This window comes from Poromitra crassiceps, assembly GCF_964638095.1.
Source record: "Poromitra crassiceps genome assembly, chromosome: 18".
Classification (NCBI taxonomy): domain Eukaryota; kingdom Metazoa; phylum Chordata; class Actinopteri; order Beryciformes; family Melamphaidae; genus Poromitra; species Poromitra crassiceps.
In genome coordinates, this window is record NC_139636.1 from 29,769,070 (window position 1) to 29,791,333 (window position 22,264).

Below are 22,264 nucleotides of genomic sequence, written 5' to 3' on the forward strand. Positions count from 1 at the left end.
AGGGAGAGGACGAAAGGATGGAGAAATAGCAGAGTATCAGTAGTTGGGTTTAATCAATATTTAATGTAAATGTGTCATAATTGGAATAATAACCCAATTTCAATCAAACACCTCATGTGGAAGAGTAGCTCATTACAAATTGAATATGACTCAAAAAAGGGTGGCTGTGAAGCATTGATGAGCTAATAGCCATGTGAACACGAACCAACTCCTTTCTTTGGTTGGAATACTAAATATTATTTCTGTACCAGTCGGTCGTCTTGAAAGGAAGTGATGTCAACTAATTAAGAAAGTTGAAAGAATTCCTAAACATCTCTCCTCACGCTCAGCTCCCCTCTGACCTTGGCTTCTAAACATCTCTTGGCACGCTCAGCTCCCCTCTGACCTTGGCTTCTAAACATCTCTCCTCACGCTCAGCTCCCCTCTGACCTTGGCTTCTAAACATCTCTTCGCACGCTCAGCTCCCCTCTGACTAAACATCTCTCCTCACGCTCAGCTCCCCTCTGACCTTGGCTTCTAAACATCTCTTCGCACGCTCAGCTCTCCTCTGACCTTGGCTTCTAAACATCTCTCCTCACGCTCAGCTCCCCTCTGACCTTGGCTTCTAAACATCTCTTTGCACGCTCAGCTCCCCTCTGACCTTGGCTTCTAAACATCTCTTGGCACGCTCAGCTCCCCTCTGACCTTGGCTTCTAAACATCTCTTCACACGCTCAGCTCCCCTCTGACCTTGGCTTCTAAACATCTCTCCTCACGCTCAGCTCCCCTCTGACCTTGGCTTCTAAACATCTCTCCTCACGCTCAGCTCCCCTCTGACCTTGGCTTCTAAACATCTCTTCGCACGCTCAGCTCCCCTCTGACCTTGGCTTCTAAACATCTCTCCTCACGCTCAGCTCCCCTCTGATCTTGGCTTCTAAACATCTCTCCTCACGCTCAGCTCCCCTCTGACCTTGGCTTCTAAACATCTCTTCACACGCTCAGCTCCCCTCTGACCTTGGCTTCTAAACATCTCTTCACACGCTCAGCTCCCCTCTGACCTTGGCTTCTAAACATCTCTTCACACGCTCAGCTCCCCTCTGACCTTGGCTTCTAAACATCTCTCCTCACGCTCAGCTCCCCTCTGACCTTGGCTTCTAAACATCTCTTCACACGCTCAGCTCCCCTCTGACCTTGGCTTCTAAACATCTCTCCTCACGCTCAGCTCTCCTCTGACCTTGGCTTCTAAACATCTCTTCACACGCTCAGCTCCCCTCTGACCTTGGCTTCTAAACATCTCTCCTCACGCTCAGCTCCCCTCTGACCTTGGCTTCTAAACATCTCTTGGCACGCTCAGCTCCCCTCTGACCTTGGCTTCTAAACATCTCTTTGCACGCTCAGCTCCCCTCTGACCTTGGCTTCTAAACATCTCTCCTCACGCTCAGCTCCCCTCTGACCTTGGCTTCTAAACATCTGTTCGCACGCTCAGCTCCCCTCTGACCTTGGCTTCTAAACATCTGTTCGCACACTCAGCTCCCCTCTGACCTTGGCTTCTAAACATCTCTTGGCACGCTCAGCTCCCCTCTGACCTTGGCTTCTAAACATCTCTCCTCACGCTCAGCTCCCCTCTGACCTTGGCTTCTCGGATCAGGGCGCAGGCGATCTCCTCGGTGCGGCGGACCTCCCCGGTGCTCAGCGCGCCTTTGGCTGTGAAGTCAAAGCGCAGGCGGTCAGGAGCGACCAGGGACCCCCTCTGGTCCGCCTCGCCCAGAACCCCCCGCAGGGCGAAGTTCAGGATGTGCGTGGCGGTGTGGTTACTCATGATGGGCCTGCGACGACCCTGCGGGAAACACGAGAGACATGTCAAGTCAAGTCAAGTCAAGTTTATTTGTATAGCACATTTCATACACAGAGGCAATTCAAAGTGCTTCACATAAAATGGTTGAGAGGAAAATAAAAGAATAAAAGAAGAGAATAAAATGGACATTTAAAAGCATCACAACAAAACTTAAAAGAAAAGAGTATAAAAAGTGCATTAAGCAACAGGCGCAGCAGTTGCAAAAAGAGCTAAAAACGTATAGAGGACTCATTGGGTTTGCATAATAGAATAAATCAATTTATCTATATTGAGTCCCCCGACATCATGACTAAAAACATGACTACACACACATAAAACTCAGGTCTGGTGTCCTAGAAAAACACACTGCTACAGAGAGGCAATAGATAGACCCTTCTCACGGGGGCCATTTTGTGTCAAAAAGACACAGGTGCAAGCAAAACACTAATGAGGGTTTCCAACTTCTATGATCGGAATTTGGAAACCCTCATTAGTGTTTTGCTTGCACCTGTGTTGATTCTGCCTTTTCGACACAAAATGGACCCTGTGAAAAGGGTCTATAAAACAGACAAACACAGGCATCAACAGAGACCTGACTACGCTCAGTATTTTATCAATGTGCCATAAACATGTCATATATATGAGTAGGGGGGAGGAGCTAAGAGGGGATTCCTGGTTTATCAGTTTTATTGCACCCCCCCCCCGAATTCCTACATTGAATATTATACATTTTGTTACCTTCATCTTTTGTTAAAAACCGAACGTACCACTTCATTGCCTTGTACTGGATAATTCCATGTGCTACTACCAACTTAACTTAACCCATTGATACCTGATGCAGCATTTGTGTGTGTATCTCTTTAAGACCGCGAACCGCGTCTTAAAGGGATACACACACAAATGCTGCATCAGGTATCAATGGGTTAAACCAATGTGTTGATTCAAGTTGACACAAAGCTTTTAAATGCAGCGTGTGTTCTCACCTCGTCCACATGTAAGGTGACACGGTCTCCAACCTTCAGCTTTCCATAGACGGTCCCCACATGGAGAACATAGCCTCCTCGAACCTGCGTGTTCTTCACCGTGAACTCCATCCGCTGGAAGCCAGGCCAGACAAACGTTAAGACACCACAGCTTTTGCAGAGTGACATCTGATGCTCTGACACCGGCTTAACGGTTCTTTTTTTCTATGTGAAAAAGCTTTGCTCTGGCATTTGGGGAATAAACACAATTTGTTCTTTTTTTAAACTCATGCTTTAATGGAATACTCCGATTCCCTTCCCAAACAGCACCAATGGAGGTAACCAAGCACCCAAAAAGCAATCCTTCACGTGTTTGTTTTTGGTCCTGGTGTTTCCTTCATGGTGTTCCACTCACATCTTCAGCGTTGTCCTCCTCTCGGAGCATGTAGCCCTCGTCAAAGCTCTGTCCTCCCTGCTCGGCGTAGAAGGACGTCCGGTCCAGCAGCACGCCGCACACCTGCCCCGTGGTCACCTCGTCGCTGAAGGCGCGGTCGTGGCGCAGGGCCAGCACTGTGGCTGTAGTCTGCTCAAAATCTACAGGCAGAGACCATGAAATCAAACGGATGTAATACTGTACGTGAAATTTGCCCACCACATTTCATTTGATGTCACTTTACCTCAGCAAAAGGTACTTTTGAAGCAAAGAAACAAAGTAGGAACAGTGTGTATAACGCAATGTGCCACATGCTCGTGATGCCAGCAAACTGATCAGAACTGACTAAAAGTCATGGAAAGCTAGTTTGTCTGAAGCAGGTTAGGTAAGGTTAGTGTGTCCTCTAGAGCAGAGGTTCTCAAATGTTTTTCAGTCAGGGACCCCTTACAAGATAGAAAATATACCGGGGACCCCCCCCCCCCCCATTCTGATTTGTGATTTTGGGCTAAGCTTAATTGTTTCCACGGTAACGTGCTTGACTTTTAAATTGATAGGTTTGTTAGATTAAAATGTAATCCATGAACCATTTTAGATTTAAAGCATACAATATTTTCATTGAACTATGAAGCTTTTGCAACAAAAAAAAAGTATTTATTTTTATTTTCCTGAAAACCTTTTGCGGACCCCCTGGCAAAGTCCCACGGACCCCTGGGGGTCCCCGGACCCCCATTTGAGAACCACTGCTCTAGAGAGAGAGTGGCGTCAGCGGAGGACCAAAATGCGAGACTCATTAGCCAATGAACAGCCAGGAATGGGTCTCGCGCTACTTTTGCATGCTAAAATAAAGCTGATAATGTACAATTTGACTCAAGGGATGAAAAACCCTTTCAAAGTACAACACAAACTGTCTATTTTGCTGCAACTCGACAGTGCTGCATTTTTAACTCAAGACTTCCAGGACCTTACTTCATGGAAAAAAACTGCTCCATTGGAGTGAATGGAGATGTCGGAACTCTTCTATTATACGGCTCTGGGTAAGGTAAGTGTGCGTCTGCCTCCTGTATTTCCTACTGTAATCACAGCTGCTTTTGTATTTAGCGGACATTGTCAGTAGAGAGAGAGAGAGAGAGAGAGAGAGACAGAGAGAGAGAGAGACACTGAGAGAGAGACAGAGAGAGAGAGACAGAGGGAGAGAGAGAGACAGAGAGAGACAGAGCGAGAGAGAGAGAGAGACAGAGAGAGAGACAGAGATAGAGAGAGAGAGAGAGACAGAGAGAGAGAGAGAGAGAGAGAGAGACAGACAGAGAGACAGAGCGAGAGAGAGAGAGAGATAGACAGAGAGAGAGAGAGAGAGACAGAGCGAGAGACAGAGAGAGAGACAGAGAGAGAGAGACAGAGAGAGAGAGACAGAGAGAGAGACAGAGAGAGAGAGACAGAGAGAGAGACAGAGAGAAAGAGAGAGACAGAGAGAGAGAGAGAGAGGCAGAGAGAGTCTCACTGTATTTGCCGTTGTCCTCTGAGGTGTATTTGTATTTGGGCGAGTCGTCGGTGGCAGGTATGTTCTTGTTTCTCAGGTCTTCAATGGCGTAGATGTCCAACATGATGTGGTCCTCATCACCTGCGCCCTTACCCTGGGACTTCAACTAGTGGACACACACACACACACACACACACTTTGCTGTTTTCATTTGTAAGCCAGAGCCTAATTCTAACATATCCTTGTTGAGCTTTTCTATGTTGACTCCAGCACACGTCATCAGTTCAGACGACTCAATCTTACTGATTTGTTTCAAACCTCGAGAAATTAATGATACTGAAATATTCACCATTTCACAAAACATCATGAAACATTTCTGCGTTATTGATAAGCAAAGCAAATTATAGTTCCGTTGACTTCATCTGCAATTTCTCAAAGTGGAGCAAATGTGACTTGTTAAATGTGACTTGTTAAATGTGACTTGTCAAATGTGACTTGTTAAATGTGACTTGTTAAATGTGACTTGTTAAATGTGACTTGTTAAATGTGACATGTTAAATGTGACTTGTTAAATGTGACTTGTTAAATGTGACTTGTTAAATGTGACTTGTTAAATGTGACATGTTAAATGGGCTAAACGAGCGCTAGATGACTTGTGTTAAAGCGAGTAACTTGTCCCTGTCTCAGCAGCACAGGAATAGCACTGGGCTGGAGAGGAATCACTAGTTTATTTCAACAGCAGGTGCACGGCTCTGGATTGTGACTTACAGCAACACTGGAGAACGCTGACACAAGGCCAAGTTAGACACCCCGAGGGAGCGGACAGGAAATATTATATTCTGTTCAGTTTCCCCAACTGAGCAGTCAAGGCCAAGTCCTTAATAGTCCTTACCTAAGTCCTTACAATAAATCTATATTGGAAAGTAATCACTATTTTGGTTTTGGTTTTGTTGCCTGCTCCTCTCAAGACTACACTCCTCCACTCCATCCCACCTCCTCACCTGCGCTGCTTTCTTCTCCTCTTCGAAGGCGGTGATGTCCACCCCCATGCCTCTCTCCTCGGCGATGAGGGCGGTCAGGTCCAGAGGGAAACCGTAGGTGTCGTACAGCAGCCATGCTGTGTCCCCTGGATACAGAGAGAGAGAGAGATAACATTAATATGCTGCAGAGGCAGAGAGAGAGAGAGAGAGAGAGAGAGATAACATTAATATGCTCTTTATACCATGGTCTGGGTGAATACTCGATTCTGATTGGCTGCAGGGTGTCCAATAATTTGTGATAATGTACAGTGATAATGTACACCTAGCTAAATGGTCTGTTCACCGTTCATATCAATGCGCCAGGATCACGACAGAGCCGTTTGAGCTCTATACCACCGTTAACGCTTAATATGGCACTTTTATAAGTTTAGAAACAAATTTAGTCGGTCCAAGTAACTATTTAGATTACCCCTGTGTGCTCAGTTTATTAAAAATAACGTCTATTTAGAAATCTGATTTTCGTTCTGGTCAGCTGACAGAAGCCGGGCTCTCAGCTGTCAACTGTCAAACCCTCTGTTTACAACTTGCAGCCAGGCGCTCTGGGAGAGCGCGCGCTGCCTCTTATCACTGATACAAATCAAGTCGAAGAGGAAAAAGATTAGATCAACACAAAGAAAACAACGAAATGGGCAGTTAACAGCAACACACTGAGAGACGTCCTTGTACAAAACAACCTGGACACCAACATTGAAAGCTTCAGATGGTTTTCAGTCTCCTCCGGCGTCGCGCCATTTACGTCTTATAAGACCCGCAGGCGTTAACATAATTCCCTGGAATGCGAGTTTAAACGAGCCAGTTACATGTCGTTGCTTTCTTAGACATTGCCGTTTGCTTTATTTTCGTTACATACAATTGGCGGCCATTTTCTCCTATGAAAATCTCGAGCAGCCGAGGGGACTATTTTGTCTCGCCGGTCCTCAACTCATATTCAATGTTATGAAAACTAGATTTTGATTGCAAAATGCATGAAACTATAAATGAATGGTCTTGTTTTGTTTCTTTGGCAAGTGACCATGGTATAAGCGTGTTAATGCACTTTGAGGTGTCCATTATCAGAAATTAATGTACTTCGAGTACGAGCTTTCGGACGGTTCACGCCTCCGCGTCGTCCATTAATTTCTGATAATGGACACCTTGTCGTGCATTAACCCTTACTAATTGTTGATCATTTATAGTATTGTGGACTCAAGTCATGCAAAAGGAAGGTAACAAGTCACACAAACATGAGAAAGATCAAAGTTTCTAGTCTAGATTTGTACTTTTCACAATGAAAACACATTTTCTAAGGACACGCTGTCTGCTAGTTATGTACTTGATCCTTTATAGCATCATCCTATTTTTGGTTGACAGCACAAATCAATCAATAAATGATAAAGCCTCAAATGCTCCGTGACTGTGTGTGTCTCACCTGGAATGGTCTTGCTGTCTCCCAGGCTCTGGATCTTCCTATCCAGGATGCGGCGCCCCCTGCTGAGGGTTTTGAGGAACTGCTCCTCCTCCTCATTGATGATGTCCTTCACCATGTCGGGGTCTTTTCTCAACTCTGGGAACGCATCACCCTGGAGAGAGAGAGCGAGAGAGAGACAGAGAGAGAGAGAGAGAGACAGAGAGAGAGAGAGAGAGACAGAGAGAGATGGACGGATGGAGGGAAAGAGAGAAGGAGGTGGAGGAAAGAGGGAGATAAGATGGGAGCAGAGAGGGGAGGAAAGAGGGAGGACAGTTGATAATCGCATTTGCCTGTTCAGCCAGGGTGGCTATCGCTGCTCATGCTAATTACCCAGTTCTTCTTCTTCTGTTTATTTCAAACAAACGTCATCACTTCCTCATCGGATTTCCCCCCAGTAACGTCTTACCAGACTTAGAACAGCAAATGTAAAAAAGCTTTCCTGAAATGGGTATAGGTTGAACGACTATATTATGTTGTATCAATCTGCGATAAGAGAGTAGCAAAATGTGCATAATATCGATATGAATCATCATGGATTGTTACTTGATGTAAAAAGGTGTGTAAAAGACAGAACTAGTGAATATACAGTCGTAGAGGAGAAAAACAAGACATGAACATCTCACCAGGGAGGTGACCACCACATCCACCAGAGTCGCAAAGAAGCCTTTCTCAGCTCCCAGCTTCTCATGGGAATAACGGACTGCACGCCGCAGGATCCTCCTCAGCACATAGCTACACACAGAGAACAAAGACTCCAGGTTATGCACTCATAAAGATGGACCAAAAATAATAATAATAATGATAATAAATATAGCCGCAAGCGGCAATACCAGGGGTTCAAGGCATAGCATAGCTGGGCAGCAGCTCTATTATTATTTTAGCACTCTGTTGATTGGTCGGTCGGTCGGCCCACAAACATTTTTTGGTCCTCACTTGAAGCGGATCATTCTGGCACGGGATGAGGCCAGGATGTTCTAAGTGACATAGCTGATGAGTGCGCATAAGACGGATAATTGTTTCTAAACATGACCGGCTAGCAGCTGGTCATAATCCGGGTTTCACTGCATGTTTAGAAGGGGCTACGGTAATGACTGCATGAGGATATTGCTGGAAGAACCCAGGTGGAGTCGTGTTAAGCTGCGTTCACACCGACCTATTAAAGTTTTTCGCTGGCATCGAGTTTACCTACAAAGTCAATGCAAACGAGCGATTGAGCGTATATTCGCCCGGGAGAAAAATCGCTGGCCGTCCGAGCGACAGAGACAGAGCGATAGGGAGAAAATACGCTCGTCGCCCGAGATGAAATATCCCAACTCGAGCGAAATTACGCTGCCATCAGTCGCTCGCTGTTCAACGCTGATTGGCTGACGTGTGAGAGTGAGTCAAGGATCACACTGGCTTGGAACAAACCGCTGGTTTATTGTGTGGCAACAAACCACATTGACAGGCTGACAGCTGACATGAAGTGAAGTCTGTACTACCGGTATGGAGCTCGCGTTATGAGCACGCTGATAGGCTTAGCTTGTAAACAACTACGGGTGGCTCGTAGTGGACAAATATCATGACATTGCGTAACGTTATAGCCCCCAGATGTCCGTCAATTCGTGTGCCTGTTCACGAGCGATTTAAACAGAGCGACAGAGCGATTCCAAAGGGTTGAATCAAGCGACAGAGAGAAAAATAAATATCTCGGTGTGAACACAGCTTTAGTGACCTGTTTTGTAAGGCAGGAGTCAACACCTTTCAGGCGCTCTTGAGAAATCTGATGTACAAATTTGTCGACTGAATGATTCTCAGAAAGCCATCATCATGCTGCTGCTCTCTAACCCTGGTTTTAGTGCTGAGATACCAGTCTCATATGTGGACATTTTGGTATCAGTTTGACTGTGTTTTCCTTTCATTGTTGCTTCATGTGTCCACTCCTCCCCCTTTCATGCCACCATGGAGGTGTTTGTATCTCACCCTCTTCCTGTGTTGTCGGGCCGGCCACCATCTGACAGGGCGATGGTGATGGTGCGGGCGTGGTCGGCCAGCACGCGGTAGGCCATGTCGATACCGTCAGTGTCTTCAGAACCAACTTTACCCGTGTACAATCTGGCGCCTGTACCCTGAAACAAAGAGAAAGCAACGCAGAGAAACTATCAAACATACTGTCGCGTCGACATGCTCAGTGCTGAAATTCAACCGGGTTTTCTGATTTTATATTCATTTCTGTGGCCAAGAAAGCAACACTCTGAGGCGTATGTGTAATATCTTGTGTCTTGAGGATAGAGACTGAATCTGGTTCATCTACGTGTTCCTTGGTAGTAGATGTTAGGAGCTCTAGCCAAGATTAGATAGAGGTCTTGTTGATGTTCTGTGGCTACCTTCACAGTCTGGATCAACACATGTTTAAATGCACCCATGGGATGATGGGACCTCACTGGGTTTGCATTCAAGTTTGCATTCCTAGTGCTCAAAGACGCTGTTTAAGCACTAAAATACAGCAAAGTGTATTTCTCATTGTAGCTACATTCAAGTCAAGTTTGGAAGCCAATTAAAATGCTTTGCAACCTCCTCGTGCTTTTGAAATTCTGCATAAAAAAGGATATCACATTAAATTTTTTATTAGCTGGCTTTTTCAACGCTCGCCTTTCGTTCAGCGACACACCATTTCATTACCTTCTGAATGGCTTCAAAGTATGGGAGGAAGAGGTCGGTGTCATAGTTGGACATCTTGTTCTGCAGAACAGAGACCAGGCGCTCCAGACCCATTCCTGTGTCAATGCTCTTCTTAGGCAGCGGCTTCAATTCCGTCTCGGACTCTCTAAGGTTAGAGGAGGCAGGAGACAACAAAGTTCAGTTTCTGGTTTTCTTCAACAGCTGACACAGAGGTAGGTAGGTAGGTAGGTGTGTGTGTGTGTGTGTGTGTGTGTGTGTGTGTGTGCGTGTGTGTGTGTGTGTGAGAGCCCATTACCTGTTGAACTGAATGAACACCAGGTTCCAGATCTCCAGGACGTTGGGATCGTCCATGTTCACCAGGTGAGAGGCGTCTCTGCCTCCGATGCGGTCGTAATGGATTTCACTGCAGGGACCACAGGGCCCGGTGTCGCCCATCTCCCAGAAGTTATCCTTCATGCTGCCTGGCAGGATACGAGCCTCCTCCACCCTGAGAGAGAGAGAGAAAGCCAAGGAGAGAGAGAGAGAGAGAGAGAGAGAGAGAGAGAGAGAGAGAGAGAGAGAGAGAGAGAGAGAGAGAGAGAGAGAAAGCCAAGGAGAGAGAGAGAGAGAGAGAGACACAGAGAGAGAGACAGAAAGCCAAGGAGAGAGAGAGAGAGACAGAAAGTCAAGGAGAGAGAGACAGAAAGCCAAGGAGAGAGAGAGAGAGAGAGAGAGAGAGAGAGAGAGAGAGAGAGAGTAGAAGAAGGAAAGACGGAAAGCAAGAGAGGCTTTAGAGATGCTTTAACTCAGAGGTGTCAAACTCAATTTGATCCCGGGCCACATTATGGTTGCCATCGACCTCTGAGCAGTCTACATCGGACCATCGTGATTAATTATCAGTGTTGGGGGTAACTCATTACAAAAGTAACATATTAGGACTACATGTAATATATTACTTTTAGCAGTAACTCAGTAATATAACTTATTACTTATAGGATTTCAGTAATTTTGTACCAGTTACTTTGTCAAGTAACTCAAGTTACAAATTGAGTTATTCTTTTTTTAATCAAAGCACATATTTAAATCATTTCCTTATCAAACTGTGTGTTTTTATACAAATAACCACTATAGATGACAATAACAAAGGAAAAGGATAACATTTAGAATTTTGGATTGTTTACACTGACTTCAAGACGGTTGAAATTATTTTTCGGGATGGTTCCGGGGCGGCGATGTCATTCTGCTACTGCTGTTATTACAGTGAAAGTAATGCAAAAGTAGTGTAACAAGTAACTCTACACAGACAGTAATATTGTAAAGTAACTTATTACTTTCAAATGAAAGTAACTAGTAATATGTAGTATATTACATTTTGAGAGTAACTTGCCCAACACTGTTAATTATCTGTTTGAATTCAAATGTTGCAGATGTAATAGTAGCGTATGCGCCTGCTGCTCTCATGTAGAGCTCAGCTGTTGTGAACGTGCATTGCAGCGGCGGAGTCAAACGGCATTACGGCACCTTAGCGACTTCATAAGGTTATGATTACCCATAAAGGAGCCGGGCGTGGCTCTAGAGCCTCGGGTTGAGTATCATTGCTTTAAAGGGTCCATGTGTAATTTCTGTTTCAATGCTGCCCTCTATCGTTCACAGATGTCATTACAACAACAAATCATGTGGGAAGACCAAACTGTGAGAAACTGTCCTACTGTATATCCTGTCCTATATACAGACTGTTGTGTTAAAATGATAACTGTTTGGGGGAGTATTTTAATTTGATTTACCAGAAAATCCTACAATTAGTAGATAGAAGTTATATTTTCCATGCAGGGAATGAAGGCAGAAACAAATTACTGTCGTAGATTTTTGATTGATCCAGATCTGTTTCCACTCAACTTGACCATCCGTCGCACTCGGTTCACAAATACACAGATGATACCTCAAAAAGGCTAACGGGGGGGGTCACCCCTGATCTACTTTGACTCTGATTCTCCATGTAGACTCACCCCAGGTCAATCCAGATCTGTCTGCACTCCAGGTCGGGCTCCAGGCTGGCCTCAGCATGGCCACCGAAGTAGGTGACGTACAGACGCTCGATGGGAATACCAAACTCCTCAGTCAGCAGCTTCATGGCCATTTCACAGGCCAGATGCTGCAGGGAGGGCAAGAGGGAGGAGAGATGGGTGCAGCAAAGAATGAGGAGAGAGAACAGAGAGATCAGGGAGTAAGGAGAAAGAGAAGAAACAGAAACATGGATTTAACACAGTCTCTTTGTCAACAGAAAGAAACTCAGCACTGAAGCTGCATCATCAACAACAAAAAATAATATATATATATATTGTATAGAAATCATACAAACCAACACTTACTCCCAAACTCGGGATGCAAGAGTTTTCCATATCATATCAGCCTTATCACGGCACATACCATATCATATATATATACTTAACAACTTTATCTGTTGTAATAACCTTCATCATATCATCATGAAGGGCACAGCAAAAGATAAAGTGATAAAGGAGAATTCTGTTGTTTTTTTACATCCTGGACCTTATTTCCATCTTTAAATATGATTTTTAATTCACCCTGATAACTTTGGTTTGATAAACAAGCGCGGAAACGTTAATTTGTTTTGACCTGCGAGCTGAAAAGCGAGGAATTGGGGGCATTTGAAATGCTTCTATTTATGTCCTGTATATAGCTTATTTTCTGACACTCATATCCTTATTATATCATACAGACAATGAGAGAAATAACGATCTATTTACCTCGGTGCTACGTCAGCAGCCTGTGGTTTGCTGTCTGTCACATTGGTAGAGATACAGAAGCTCCCATTCCACCGCTGCTCAGGTGTAATCATGATGTTATTCCAGACCGGCTCAAATAAAGACGTGCGGCCATCGAATTCAACTGCATCGTCCATGATCTCGAAATCAGATCAATATCAGCCGTGTTTTTAGCATGCTAGGTTTATAGCTACTGAAGGCTTATCTCTGCTCTGCCCCGGATGTGCTTCCAACACGCCCTGATGTGAAGCAGCCAGGGTCTGTTGTGTAGCTTAGCCTAGCCTAGCTAAACACCGTCTAAACAAATGATACCGTCTAAACAGATATGTTTTTCAATATTCATTATTGTAATAAAAACCTTTTTTTCGTTTGACAATGATGTAGTAGTGTGTGAGTGACAGAAAACACACACACACACACACACACACACACACGCACGCACGCACGCAATAATACCTTGAAGTAGTCCCCGAAGGACCAGGAGCCCAGCATCTCGAAGAACGTGTGGTGATAGACATCTTTGCCCACGTCGTCCAGATCGTTGTGTTTGCCTCCCGCACGGATGCACTTCTGGGTGTTGGCAGCACGGTGCAGCCTGGCCATGGGGTGGCTCGGGTCGATGGTGTTCAGGAAGATGGGCTTGAACTAGAAGGAAGGGGGAAGAATACCAAGGATGAGGTTGTATTTAGTGGAAAATGCAGGGTTCAGGTCAAAGTAGAGAGAATGACCAGAAAGGGCTTCAAAAGTAGGTCAAGAGAAAGAAATAGACGGTTTTCACGTCCACCACTTTAATAATGTTTTTTCCCCTTTTCTGTCCATAGCAAACACTGCAACAGGAAGTGAGCTGGGGTTCCATTTTGAATGTTTTTGTTGTCAAGGTAAAAACCGTCTATAAAGCTGTGGCTGTAAAAATGCAGAAATTACACTTGTATTAGGATAATACAGAAACCAAACAACACTCCCCCCCCCCTTCAATACGTGGAGTTAGGGGTGTGCCATATCATATCGTTATCGATATATCGTTACAGTTCATTATCATATCGTGCCTAAAAGAATCAGTGATAATGGCCATAATATTCCAACTTGTTGATATGTCACACCGTTACGCTGCGTAACTGTGTGTGACCTACGCACATCAACAACAAGCATGGCTGAACGCAGCTGCACGGAGGAGGAGTTAATTCCAAAAAGGGGAGTGACCTCAGTAGTGTGGGAGTGGTTTGGTTAGAAAGGAGCATGTGCAACAAGCCATAAAACAACTGAGAGTTGCCACCAAACACCGTGTGAGTTCAGCATTGGTGTAAATCAGTTGGTAAAAAAGAACAACAGGGAAATTGCATAGCCAGTACTAAGGAGGGTGGGGAGAGGACAAAGGGAGGCGTGGACAGACAGCGTACCTGGTTCATGGAGGTGTGGACAGACAGCGTACCTGGTTCAGGGAGGTGTGGACAGACAGCGTACCTGGTTCATGGAGGTGTGGACAGACAGCGTACCTGGTTCATGGAGGTGTGGACAGACAGCGTACCTGGTTCAGGGAGGTGTGGACAGACAGCGTACCTGGTTCATGGAGGTGTGGACAGACAGCGTACCTGGTTCATGGAGGTGTGGACAGACAGCGTACCTGGTTCAGGGAGGTGTGGACAGACAGCGTACCTGGTTCATGGAGGTGTGGACAGACAGCGTACCTGGTTCATGGAGGTGTGGACAGACAGCGTACCTGGTTCAGGGAGGTGTGGACAGACAGCGTACCTGGTTCATGCCAGCGTGGGGAGAAGATAAAGGGAGGCTTGGACAGACAGCGTACCTGGTTCAGGGAGGTGTGGACAGACAGCGTACCTGGTTCAGGGAGGTGTGGACAGAGAGCGTACCTGGTCTAAAGGGAGGTGTGGACAGAGAACGTACCTGGTTCAGGGAGGTGTGGACAGAGAGCGTACCTGGTTCATGCCAGCGTTGGCAAACAGCAGCGTGGGGTCGTCCATCGGGACGACTGATGACGAGTGGACGTACTGGTGCTCATAGTCACGGAAGAAGTTGATGAACTTCTCACGGATCTGAGCTGCACTCAGTGAAGAGTCCATTCTGGATCGTCTTCCTACACACACACACACACACACACACACACACACACACACACACACACACACAGCACATCATTGTTGACTGAGCGAGTGGACATAGACAGATGATCAGCACATCATTGCTGACTGAGCGAGTGGGCATAGACAGATGATCAGCACATCATTCTAAATGAGGACCAGCCCTCAATGATCTTTTGAATATTAATAAATGTAGCCAGTGGCTAGTGAGAATAATAAAGAAATAATAAATAAATAAATCGTATATGTGCTATACTGTTTTGAAACACATTTCTTGATAAGGTTTGGACACAACGTTTATGTCTTTTGCCAGGCACAGACCTGTTGAAGTGATGAACTGCCCTACTTATGCTTGTTTTTAGAGATCCATGTATGATCTTAACATACATTTCAGTGTGCTACAATTGTACAGTATGGCCTGTGCTACAAGTATATATACTATCAACCTCTGTAGAACCAGTGGTATGTGCAAAAAACGTTAATGTACAGCCCCGCACGAGCAGTTAAACCAGCTTAGCCATCCGTGCGAACGAGTCTGTCTGTCCCCCCCAGGGTTTGCTTCGGGCTGCTTCGGCACTGAACGCACACACAGTGTTTCACGTATGCAAAATCAGTGTTCATCTCATTGAACTGAATGGTGATGTAGTCAAACAAACCTTATATTTTCAAATAATATTCCTGCCATACTTCATTTGATCAGTTTTTAAGTAACATTTGCTTTGTCATCATCAATTTAGACAGCAGAAATGTCACTATTAAAATAACTTCATATCAGCACGATGATTCCACTGAAAGACAACAATAATAGGCTATTGAATTATCGTCCACTCCAGCCCTAAATCAAGCAAGTAGTAACGGACGTTACTAGCTACTAGAAACATCTGAAAAAGACCCGAGTGTATTTTCTTCCTCTGTCTGTAGCCTGCTGTTTAATGGCGAGCTCAGGGTGATCTGGTCCAAGCTCTTTCACTCGATGCTTCTCCTGTAAAGTCCGTCTCTCAAACGGTGTCGTTTTGAGTGACTTCACAGAATTTTCTTTCTCCATTCTTGCAAAACGTCTTTTGTGTTTTATGGCAGTTGAAAACAAACTTCTTTGCTTCGCGTGCGTGGGACTGCGACTAGTGTTTATATATACTGCATCGCTACCCATCTACGTAGCCTAGCCTACGTCACGACACTCACTCTACCTGACCCCACCTCCACCCGGTCGCTAGATACGTGCGCCCAGAGCCCTCCCAAATCGCGTTGTTTTTGAGAGTGAACAGCGCATGTGCAACTACACAGATCCTGATACTCTAATGATCTGCACTGCTGGAAACCAGAAGTAAACCGGAAGTCCCCGGACGGCGTCCGTGTCAATTCGGTGCAAGAAAATATTTACCCAAAAACAGTACACATGTAGATAATTATGAATCTACATATTTATTGCAGATTATATACTCACTATCTAATATTCACCTCGCTCATAAAAAAAAATATATATATATATATATATAGCCTATCCACCTTATTTTTGAATGCCCCACTGTAAAAAAGAATCGTGGGTACAAGGTCCGGTTTAACGTGACTCATTGTTGCCGCTTGCCATTTCCTTTGTTATACTCTGGCTGCAGACCCGAATTATAAACCGGAAGCTGGAGTCCGTTATAAAAGTTATAAATATAGTCACGTTATAAACAACTAACCAACGCTGGAGGTCCGTATGGAAACTCGAAATGTGTGTTACTCGAAATGGTTAAAAGTTAAATCAATTTGGTGGCGTTTTACTGCCATGTAACATAGCTAGCTAGCCGCTAACATTAGCCACAGTTAGTAGCCGACTACCCACAATGCATTACGTTATCCCAGCACCCGAACGACACGGCTGTAGAGCAGAATGGCTCTGCTGTAAAAGGGTAAAATCCTCATAGACGTTTTTTTTGTCGGGGGCTGGGGGGTTATCTAAATTGGTTACACCGGAAATAGAACCCATAGTTAACGTAAGGCAAAATGGCCGCCAAAAATAAGGTGGATAATGTTTTATTTCCCTCTTCTTCATGTGGATAAAGTAGGTGGGGCGGCACCCTGGCGCCCTCTAGTGGCCGGCCGCCACTGGTCACAGTGCTGGTGTTTTCCTGGTGCTCTGATTTACCAAGGCCTGGAGTCTACACACAATGCACGCCCTAACATGTGCAGACAAGATGTCCGACTCTCTCACGCCCCAGGCCCTAAGTTGCCCCTTGGCCCTCCTCCTCCCTCTTTAACTGACACCACCACCTCAGGAATGTTGTGATGATACAGATGATAAATCATCAGAGATGGGATCAGGACATTACAAAGATAATGGCAATAATTGTTAGCTATCATTTAGATTGAAGTCCCTCAGTGAAGAACCTTACAGTATACAGTGTATAGTAGGTATGGTAGTTTGTCTAGACATGCACGGATATCCATGTATTGCATGTGGTATTTCTACTGACTGCATATACAAGTTAACAGTCAAAACAGTTGGTTGGTGATTCAGTTGCTGTACGACAGCCGAGTCCTCTCACCTCTAGGCTGTACTGGCTTTGTGGGCAGCTTCAAACTGAGTGGTAAAGTTAGCAGTTTGGTTCAGTTCCAAGTGTGGTTGTGTGGTTGTGTGTGATGAACAAGTGTCCCCACATCCAGGCCAGGGCCAGACAGTGCCTGGATGTGGGGACTGATTTGCTCCCAGGACACACATCATCCTTTGCTTAGGACTGAAGCCTAATAGCCTATGCAAATAAAATATCATATTTTGAGTTACCTTTTGAGAGAGCAGATATCTTTCATATTTCCAATCCATATAAATCAATGGTTCAAAAACAGAGACCTATCAGTCAATGGGACTGCACGAGACAGTACAGTCTATTCAGTCTCACTAGGAATTTGTGGCAATAACATTCATCTTTGTTATAAAAAAACAACTCTTGGAAGCCCTAGAACTCACACATGCAGAAACCCCAGTGTGTGGGTGCTATCCTGAGCTACATGTATATTTACTGACCTAACGCACCTTCGTCAAGCTAGATTTTCTGGACACTTTAGTCACTGATGTCATTAAATCCCCTCTGCGGATGTGATGATGATGCTTTCAAACATTTGAAGACGTTTAAGGACCATCAGGCACCATGCTAACTACTGTGTTTAGAGACCATCAGACACCATGCTAACTACTGTGTTTAGAGAGGACAAAGAAGCAGCTGTGTGCCATCGATAATAAAAACTAGTGCTGAATTCTCCCACCAGGGAAATGAAACAACACAGCTGATGCTCCAAGCTCCCGAGTCCCTGAGGCCGGAAGCGGATGGTAAACAGCCCAGGTCCCCTTCCTGACTACCAAACCTGACCCTGATGGCAACCAGAGAGAGATGTTACACTTCCTGGCTACCAACCACCCTGATGGCAACCAGAGAGAGATGTTACATCGGTGCGATGAGATGAAAAATCCACACTCACTTATGTGAATGAAGGCAGCCCGGGTGGCCCTAAGGCAGCTGAGAGGAGACAGCAGCCTGGCTATTTTACAGGGAGTGGTTTTTTAAGCACCACCTTGAAGTGGAAAAATGCTCAAACCAACATCCTCCAAGTCCAATAAGTCAGTCTCCACACACGTCTGGCATATCTGGTTCTGTGGGTTCTCACTTTTGGAGGAAGGTGGTTGTTCTCACACATACATGAAATCACATCAATAGACATCGTATGAGTAACGTAATGTCTCAGAAGATGAATTGTCTCTTTATACAATGGCAAATAGTTGTCCCTTAATTGCCACCTTTGCAACACTGCTGTTAACAGTTTTCAGCAATAAGCGCCATGAAATGACATGCGGCCAAGTCAAACAACTGGACAAACTCATTACTCCTACGTACCACTCACTGCCTTCAAATGTGGAGTTTATTACGTCCCTTATTACATCAGCTGACTGACACTGTACGGCCAATGTTATGCAGTGGGACTAGCTATGACGTTAGCTAAGGGCTAACCAGCAATCTATCCAGCCAGGGAGCGAGGTTTGAGCACAGGGCTATCACAGAACACCGTTTCTGTTGTATAGTAAACACCAAACTCTAATTGACTCAACATTAGCAAATTAGAATACTCACAGAAGTCGATATTCTCGCAGAATGATTCAGTTATAACGGCTTCCCCACACACAGCTTAGCCCACGCTGCTCAGCCAAGAAGAAAGCGCTAACCTCGCGTCACCAGGCTCTTCTCGGCGAGAAAGGCCTCCGTTCACAATTGATTTTGTCACCCTGCCTGGTTCCGGCCTAGAGCCCGCCCTAGACCGGAAGTAACAGCGGAAATAGCTCGTTAACTTGACAATTAGACACAACGAATCAGAAAATAAAACGGCAAACAACAAAACAAAAGATTCCTGTAGGCCTATACATAGCTGAGCGCAGGCTGATATTCGGCTCATATTAAATGTTAACGTTAGGCCGTGTCTCCGACAGACACATTAACAAGGTAGCCTATTTCGGTCTTTATGTCTTGTAGTAGTTAGTAGTAGTAGTTGTTGTTGTTGTTGATAGTTGCCATAACAGCCACCCCTGTCGGAAAGACGTGCACACGCTGGGTAGGAAGCGGTCAAACTTCCATCCAAACACATTCGCTGGGCTATCCTGCATTACATCTCTTTCTACAGTCTGTGCTCAGACCGTCAAACTCAGTGGGTCAGACAGACAGACAGCAGTTACGCTTGCTAGCCTGCATGAAAGACGCCAGTGTGTTTATGTTTTTAATATAGTCATATCTATGGTTTATAACGCTGCCACTAATCAGAGGCAGAGAGGGCCAGGGGCGGGTTATGCCTTCGCCATCATCCGAAAAAAATATCGCTTCCGGTAAGCTAGCTAGCTAGCTAATGTTAGCTGCTGGTTGGTTGGCTAACAAGCGAATGTTAGCCGTTAGGGGAGAAAGTCCATATATGGTCCATCCGGTCATCGGGCACAGGGCATTACGTCATCTCAGGATAACGCGATTGGCTGGCTCAGATCTGTTCAAATCTGAGCCAGCCAATCACGTTGTCCTGCGCCGTTTGGCACCGTGTATAAAAGGCGACCGCTGACGGGGGTGGGTGGGGGGAACCAGGAGAAGGGGAGAGGAGAAGAACCAGAGGAGAGGAGGGGAGATGGGGGAGGGGAGGCAAGGGGAGAGGGGGAGAGGAGAGGAGGGGAGGAAGGGGGAGAGGAGGCAAGGGGAGAGGGGGAGAGGAGAAGAACCAGAGGAGAGGAGGGGAGATGGGGGAGGGGAGGCAAGGGGAGAGGGGGAGAGGAGAGGATGGGAGAGGGGAGGAAGGGGGAGAGGAAGCAAGGGGAGAGGGGGAGAGGAGAGGGTGGGAGAGGAGAGGAGGGGAGGAAGGGGGAGAGGAGGGGAGAGGATGGGAGAGGAAAGGAGAGAGGAGAGGGGAGGAAGGGAGAGGGGAGAGAGGAGAAGAACCAGAGGAGAGGAGGGGAGATGGGGGAGGGGAGGCAAGGGGAGAGGGGGAGAGGAGAGGATGGGAGAGGAGATGAGAGGAGGGGAGAGGGGGAGAGGAGAGGATGGGAGGAAGGGGGAGAGGAGGAAGGGGGAGAGGAGAGAGGGGCAGAGGGGAGAAGAGGAGAGGAGGGGAGAGGATGGGAGAGGAAAGGAGAGAGGAGAGGGGAGGAAGGGAGAGGGGAGAGAGGAGAGGGGGAGAGGAGAGGAGAGAGGGGGAGGAGGGGAGAGGAGGGGGAGAGGAGGGGAGAAGAGGAGAGGGGGAGGATGGGAGAGGAGAGGGGGAGAGAGAGGGACAGGAGAGGAGGGGAGAAGAGGAGAGGGGAGAGAGAGGGAGAGGAGAGGAGGGGAGAGGAGAAGAGGAGGGTGGGAGAGGAGAGGAGAGGGGGAGAGGAGAGGGGGAGAAGAGGAGAGGGGAGGATGGGAGAGGAGAGAGGAGAGGAGGGGGAGGAGAGGAGAAGAGGGGAGAGGAGAGGGGGAGGATGGGAGAGGAGAGGAGAGGGGGAGAGGAGAGGAGAGAGGGGGAGAAGAGGAGGGGAGAGGGGGAGAGGAGAGGAGAAGAGGGGGAGAGGAGAGAGGGGGAGAAGAGGAGAGGGGGAGAGGGGAGGGGGAGGATGGGAGAGGAGAGAGGAGAGGAGGGGGAGGAGAGGAGAAGAGGGGAGAGGAGAGGGGGAGAGGAGAGGAGAGAGGGGGAGAAGAGGAGGGGAGAGGGGGAGAGGAGAGGAGAAGAGAAGAGGGGGAGAGGAGGAGAGGAGAGGAGAGGAGAGGAGGAGAGCGCCGCCAGCGGCACCACCCCGCTGGGCACAGACACCCAGGCCAGCCACCCCAACCCCCATGCTGCCACCACCCAGGCTAAGTGCCCCTCTGCTGGGCAGGGCAGACACCCAGGGCAGCCACTCCCACCACCAGGCTGCCATCACCCGCCCTGCCCCTCACACTGCCCGGGTCCCACACCCCCGCCCGAGACCCCCCTACAGAACCCCGAGCACCAGGCGGACCCGGTGCATGGTTTGCATGGTGCACGCATAGGCCTATCTTTACATTTAAACGTTTACATAGCAAAAATAAAAAATCGAAATAGAAGTAGGCTATGTCAGTTGATACAATTCAGGTGGCGGTAATGCAACATTTAAGGATGCCAACCGCCATAAAACACAGAAGAAGAAGCTGAGAAAAAGGAAGTGCTGTGGGGTTGCATTGCGGCTGGTGAAAACCGTCTATACCGAACGAAGTTTTTGAAGTTCTTGTAGAAACATTGCGGATTCACAATATCACATATTTTAAGCCAATACAGAAGCTTTAATTTTCAAACAAATGGCCAGTTGTCTCGTCTGTCCGCTGTTATCGATAATGGAGGATCAAATACAACAGTTGAAGCATCTCTGCAGTTACTAGAAATGTGCTAACTTGTGTTGTTGTTCTTTTCAGGCTCTAGCTAACGTAACCTCGCCGCGTCAAGCTAACGGCAACAAAGACGTTTTTTGGCGCACTTATTTCCGGTGTTACTTCCAGTTCCTTGGTTTACGAGCCCATGACAAAAAGCGGGGTGAAAGGCGCCCAGAAAGCGCAGAGAGAGAGAACACGCCCACAGCCGCAGCCTATTGGTCCGACCACACCGGCACGTCAGTGAGTCTCCGTCTCTATTGGATAAGTGTACTGTCAATCTTAGGCGAGCCCGCCACCTGTTTGCATGAACTGCTCAGGCTTGTCTGGCTGATGCAATGAAAACGGCACCGTGACCGGTGTCTGACTGTAGCCATGTTGTTCACACGAGAGAATAATGACTGTGCGGATCATGTTTAGCGGAGGTATATGATATAGATATATTTAAAACAATGACTCAAAACGTATTTAGAAAAGGAATTACACTGTACGCTACTCTACGCTGTAGTTGGTTTGGTTTCAGCTTGCCCCTGGCCCATTCATCAACCCATATCATTTGGTGTTTGCCTCAAATGGAAACCAATATTACAACGACGTGTTAAAACATTGTAATAAGGGAAATGCCAACCATTGCTTATTCTTGGCCACTTTATTGTGTTTGAGCACGCAGCACCAGCCGGGTGCCACGCCAAGTCCAAGACCGTACAC

The 22,264-nt window shown here is 46.6% G+C and overlaps 1 protein-coding gene across 1 annotated transcript in view; it reads right to left on the reverse strand.

Annotated features, from left to right (window-relative positions):
* Positions 1 to 18,868, reverse strand: part of aars1 (alanyl-tRNA synthetase 1) — a gene marked incomplete at its 3' end in the record, with an annotated part of 24,324 nt that extends 5,456 nt beyond the window's left edge. The window contains exons 1-14 of the mRNA XM_083654257.1: positions 18,800 to 18,868; positions 14,532 to 14,689; positions 13,054 to 13,242; positions 11,818 to 11,963; positions 10,128 to 10,319; positions 9,833 to 9,977; positions 9,134 to 9,279; positions 7,795 to 7,903; positions 7,133 to 7,283; positions 5,686 to 5,810; positions 4,706 to 4,850; positions 3,190 to 3,368; positions 2,796 to 2,909; positions 1,609 to 1,815 (exon numbers count right to left, since the gene is read on the reverse strand). Coding sequence (XP_083510383.1) covers positions 1,609 to 1,815; positions 2,796 to 2,909; positions 3,190 to 3,368; positions 4,706 to 4,850; positions 5,686 to 5,810; positions 7,133 to 7,283; positions 7,795 to 7,903; positions 9,134 to 9,279; positions 9,833 to 9,977; positions 10,128 to 10,319; positions 11,818 to 11,963; positions 13,054 to 13,242; positions 14,532 to 14,675 — 1,992 coding nt within the window. The 5' untranslated portion in view covers positions 14,676 to 14,689; positions 18,800 to 18,868. The remainder of the gene's footprint in view (positions 1 to 1,608; positions 1,816 to 2,795; positions 2,910 to 3,189; positions 3,369 to 4,705; positions 4,851 to 5,685; positions 5,811 to 7,132; positions 7,284 to 7,794; positions 7,904 to 9,133; positions 9,280 to 9,832; positions 9,978 to 10,127; positions 10,320 to 11,817; positions 11,964 to 13,053; positions 13,243 to 14,531; positions 14,690 to 18,799) is intronic.
* Positions 18,869 to 22,264: the final 3,396 nt, after the last annotated feature.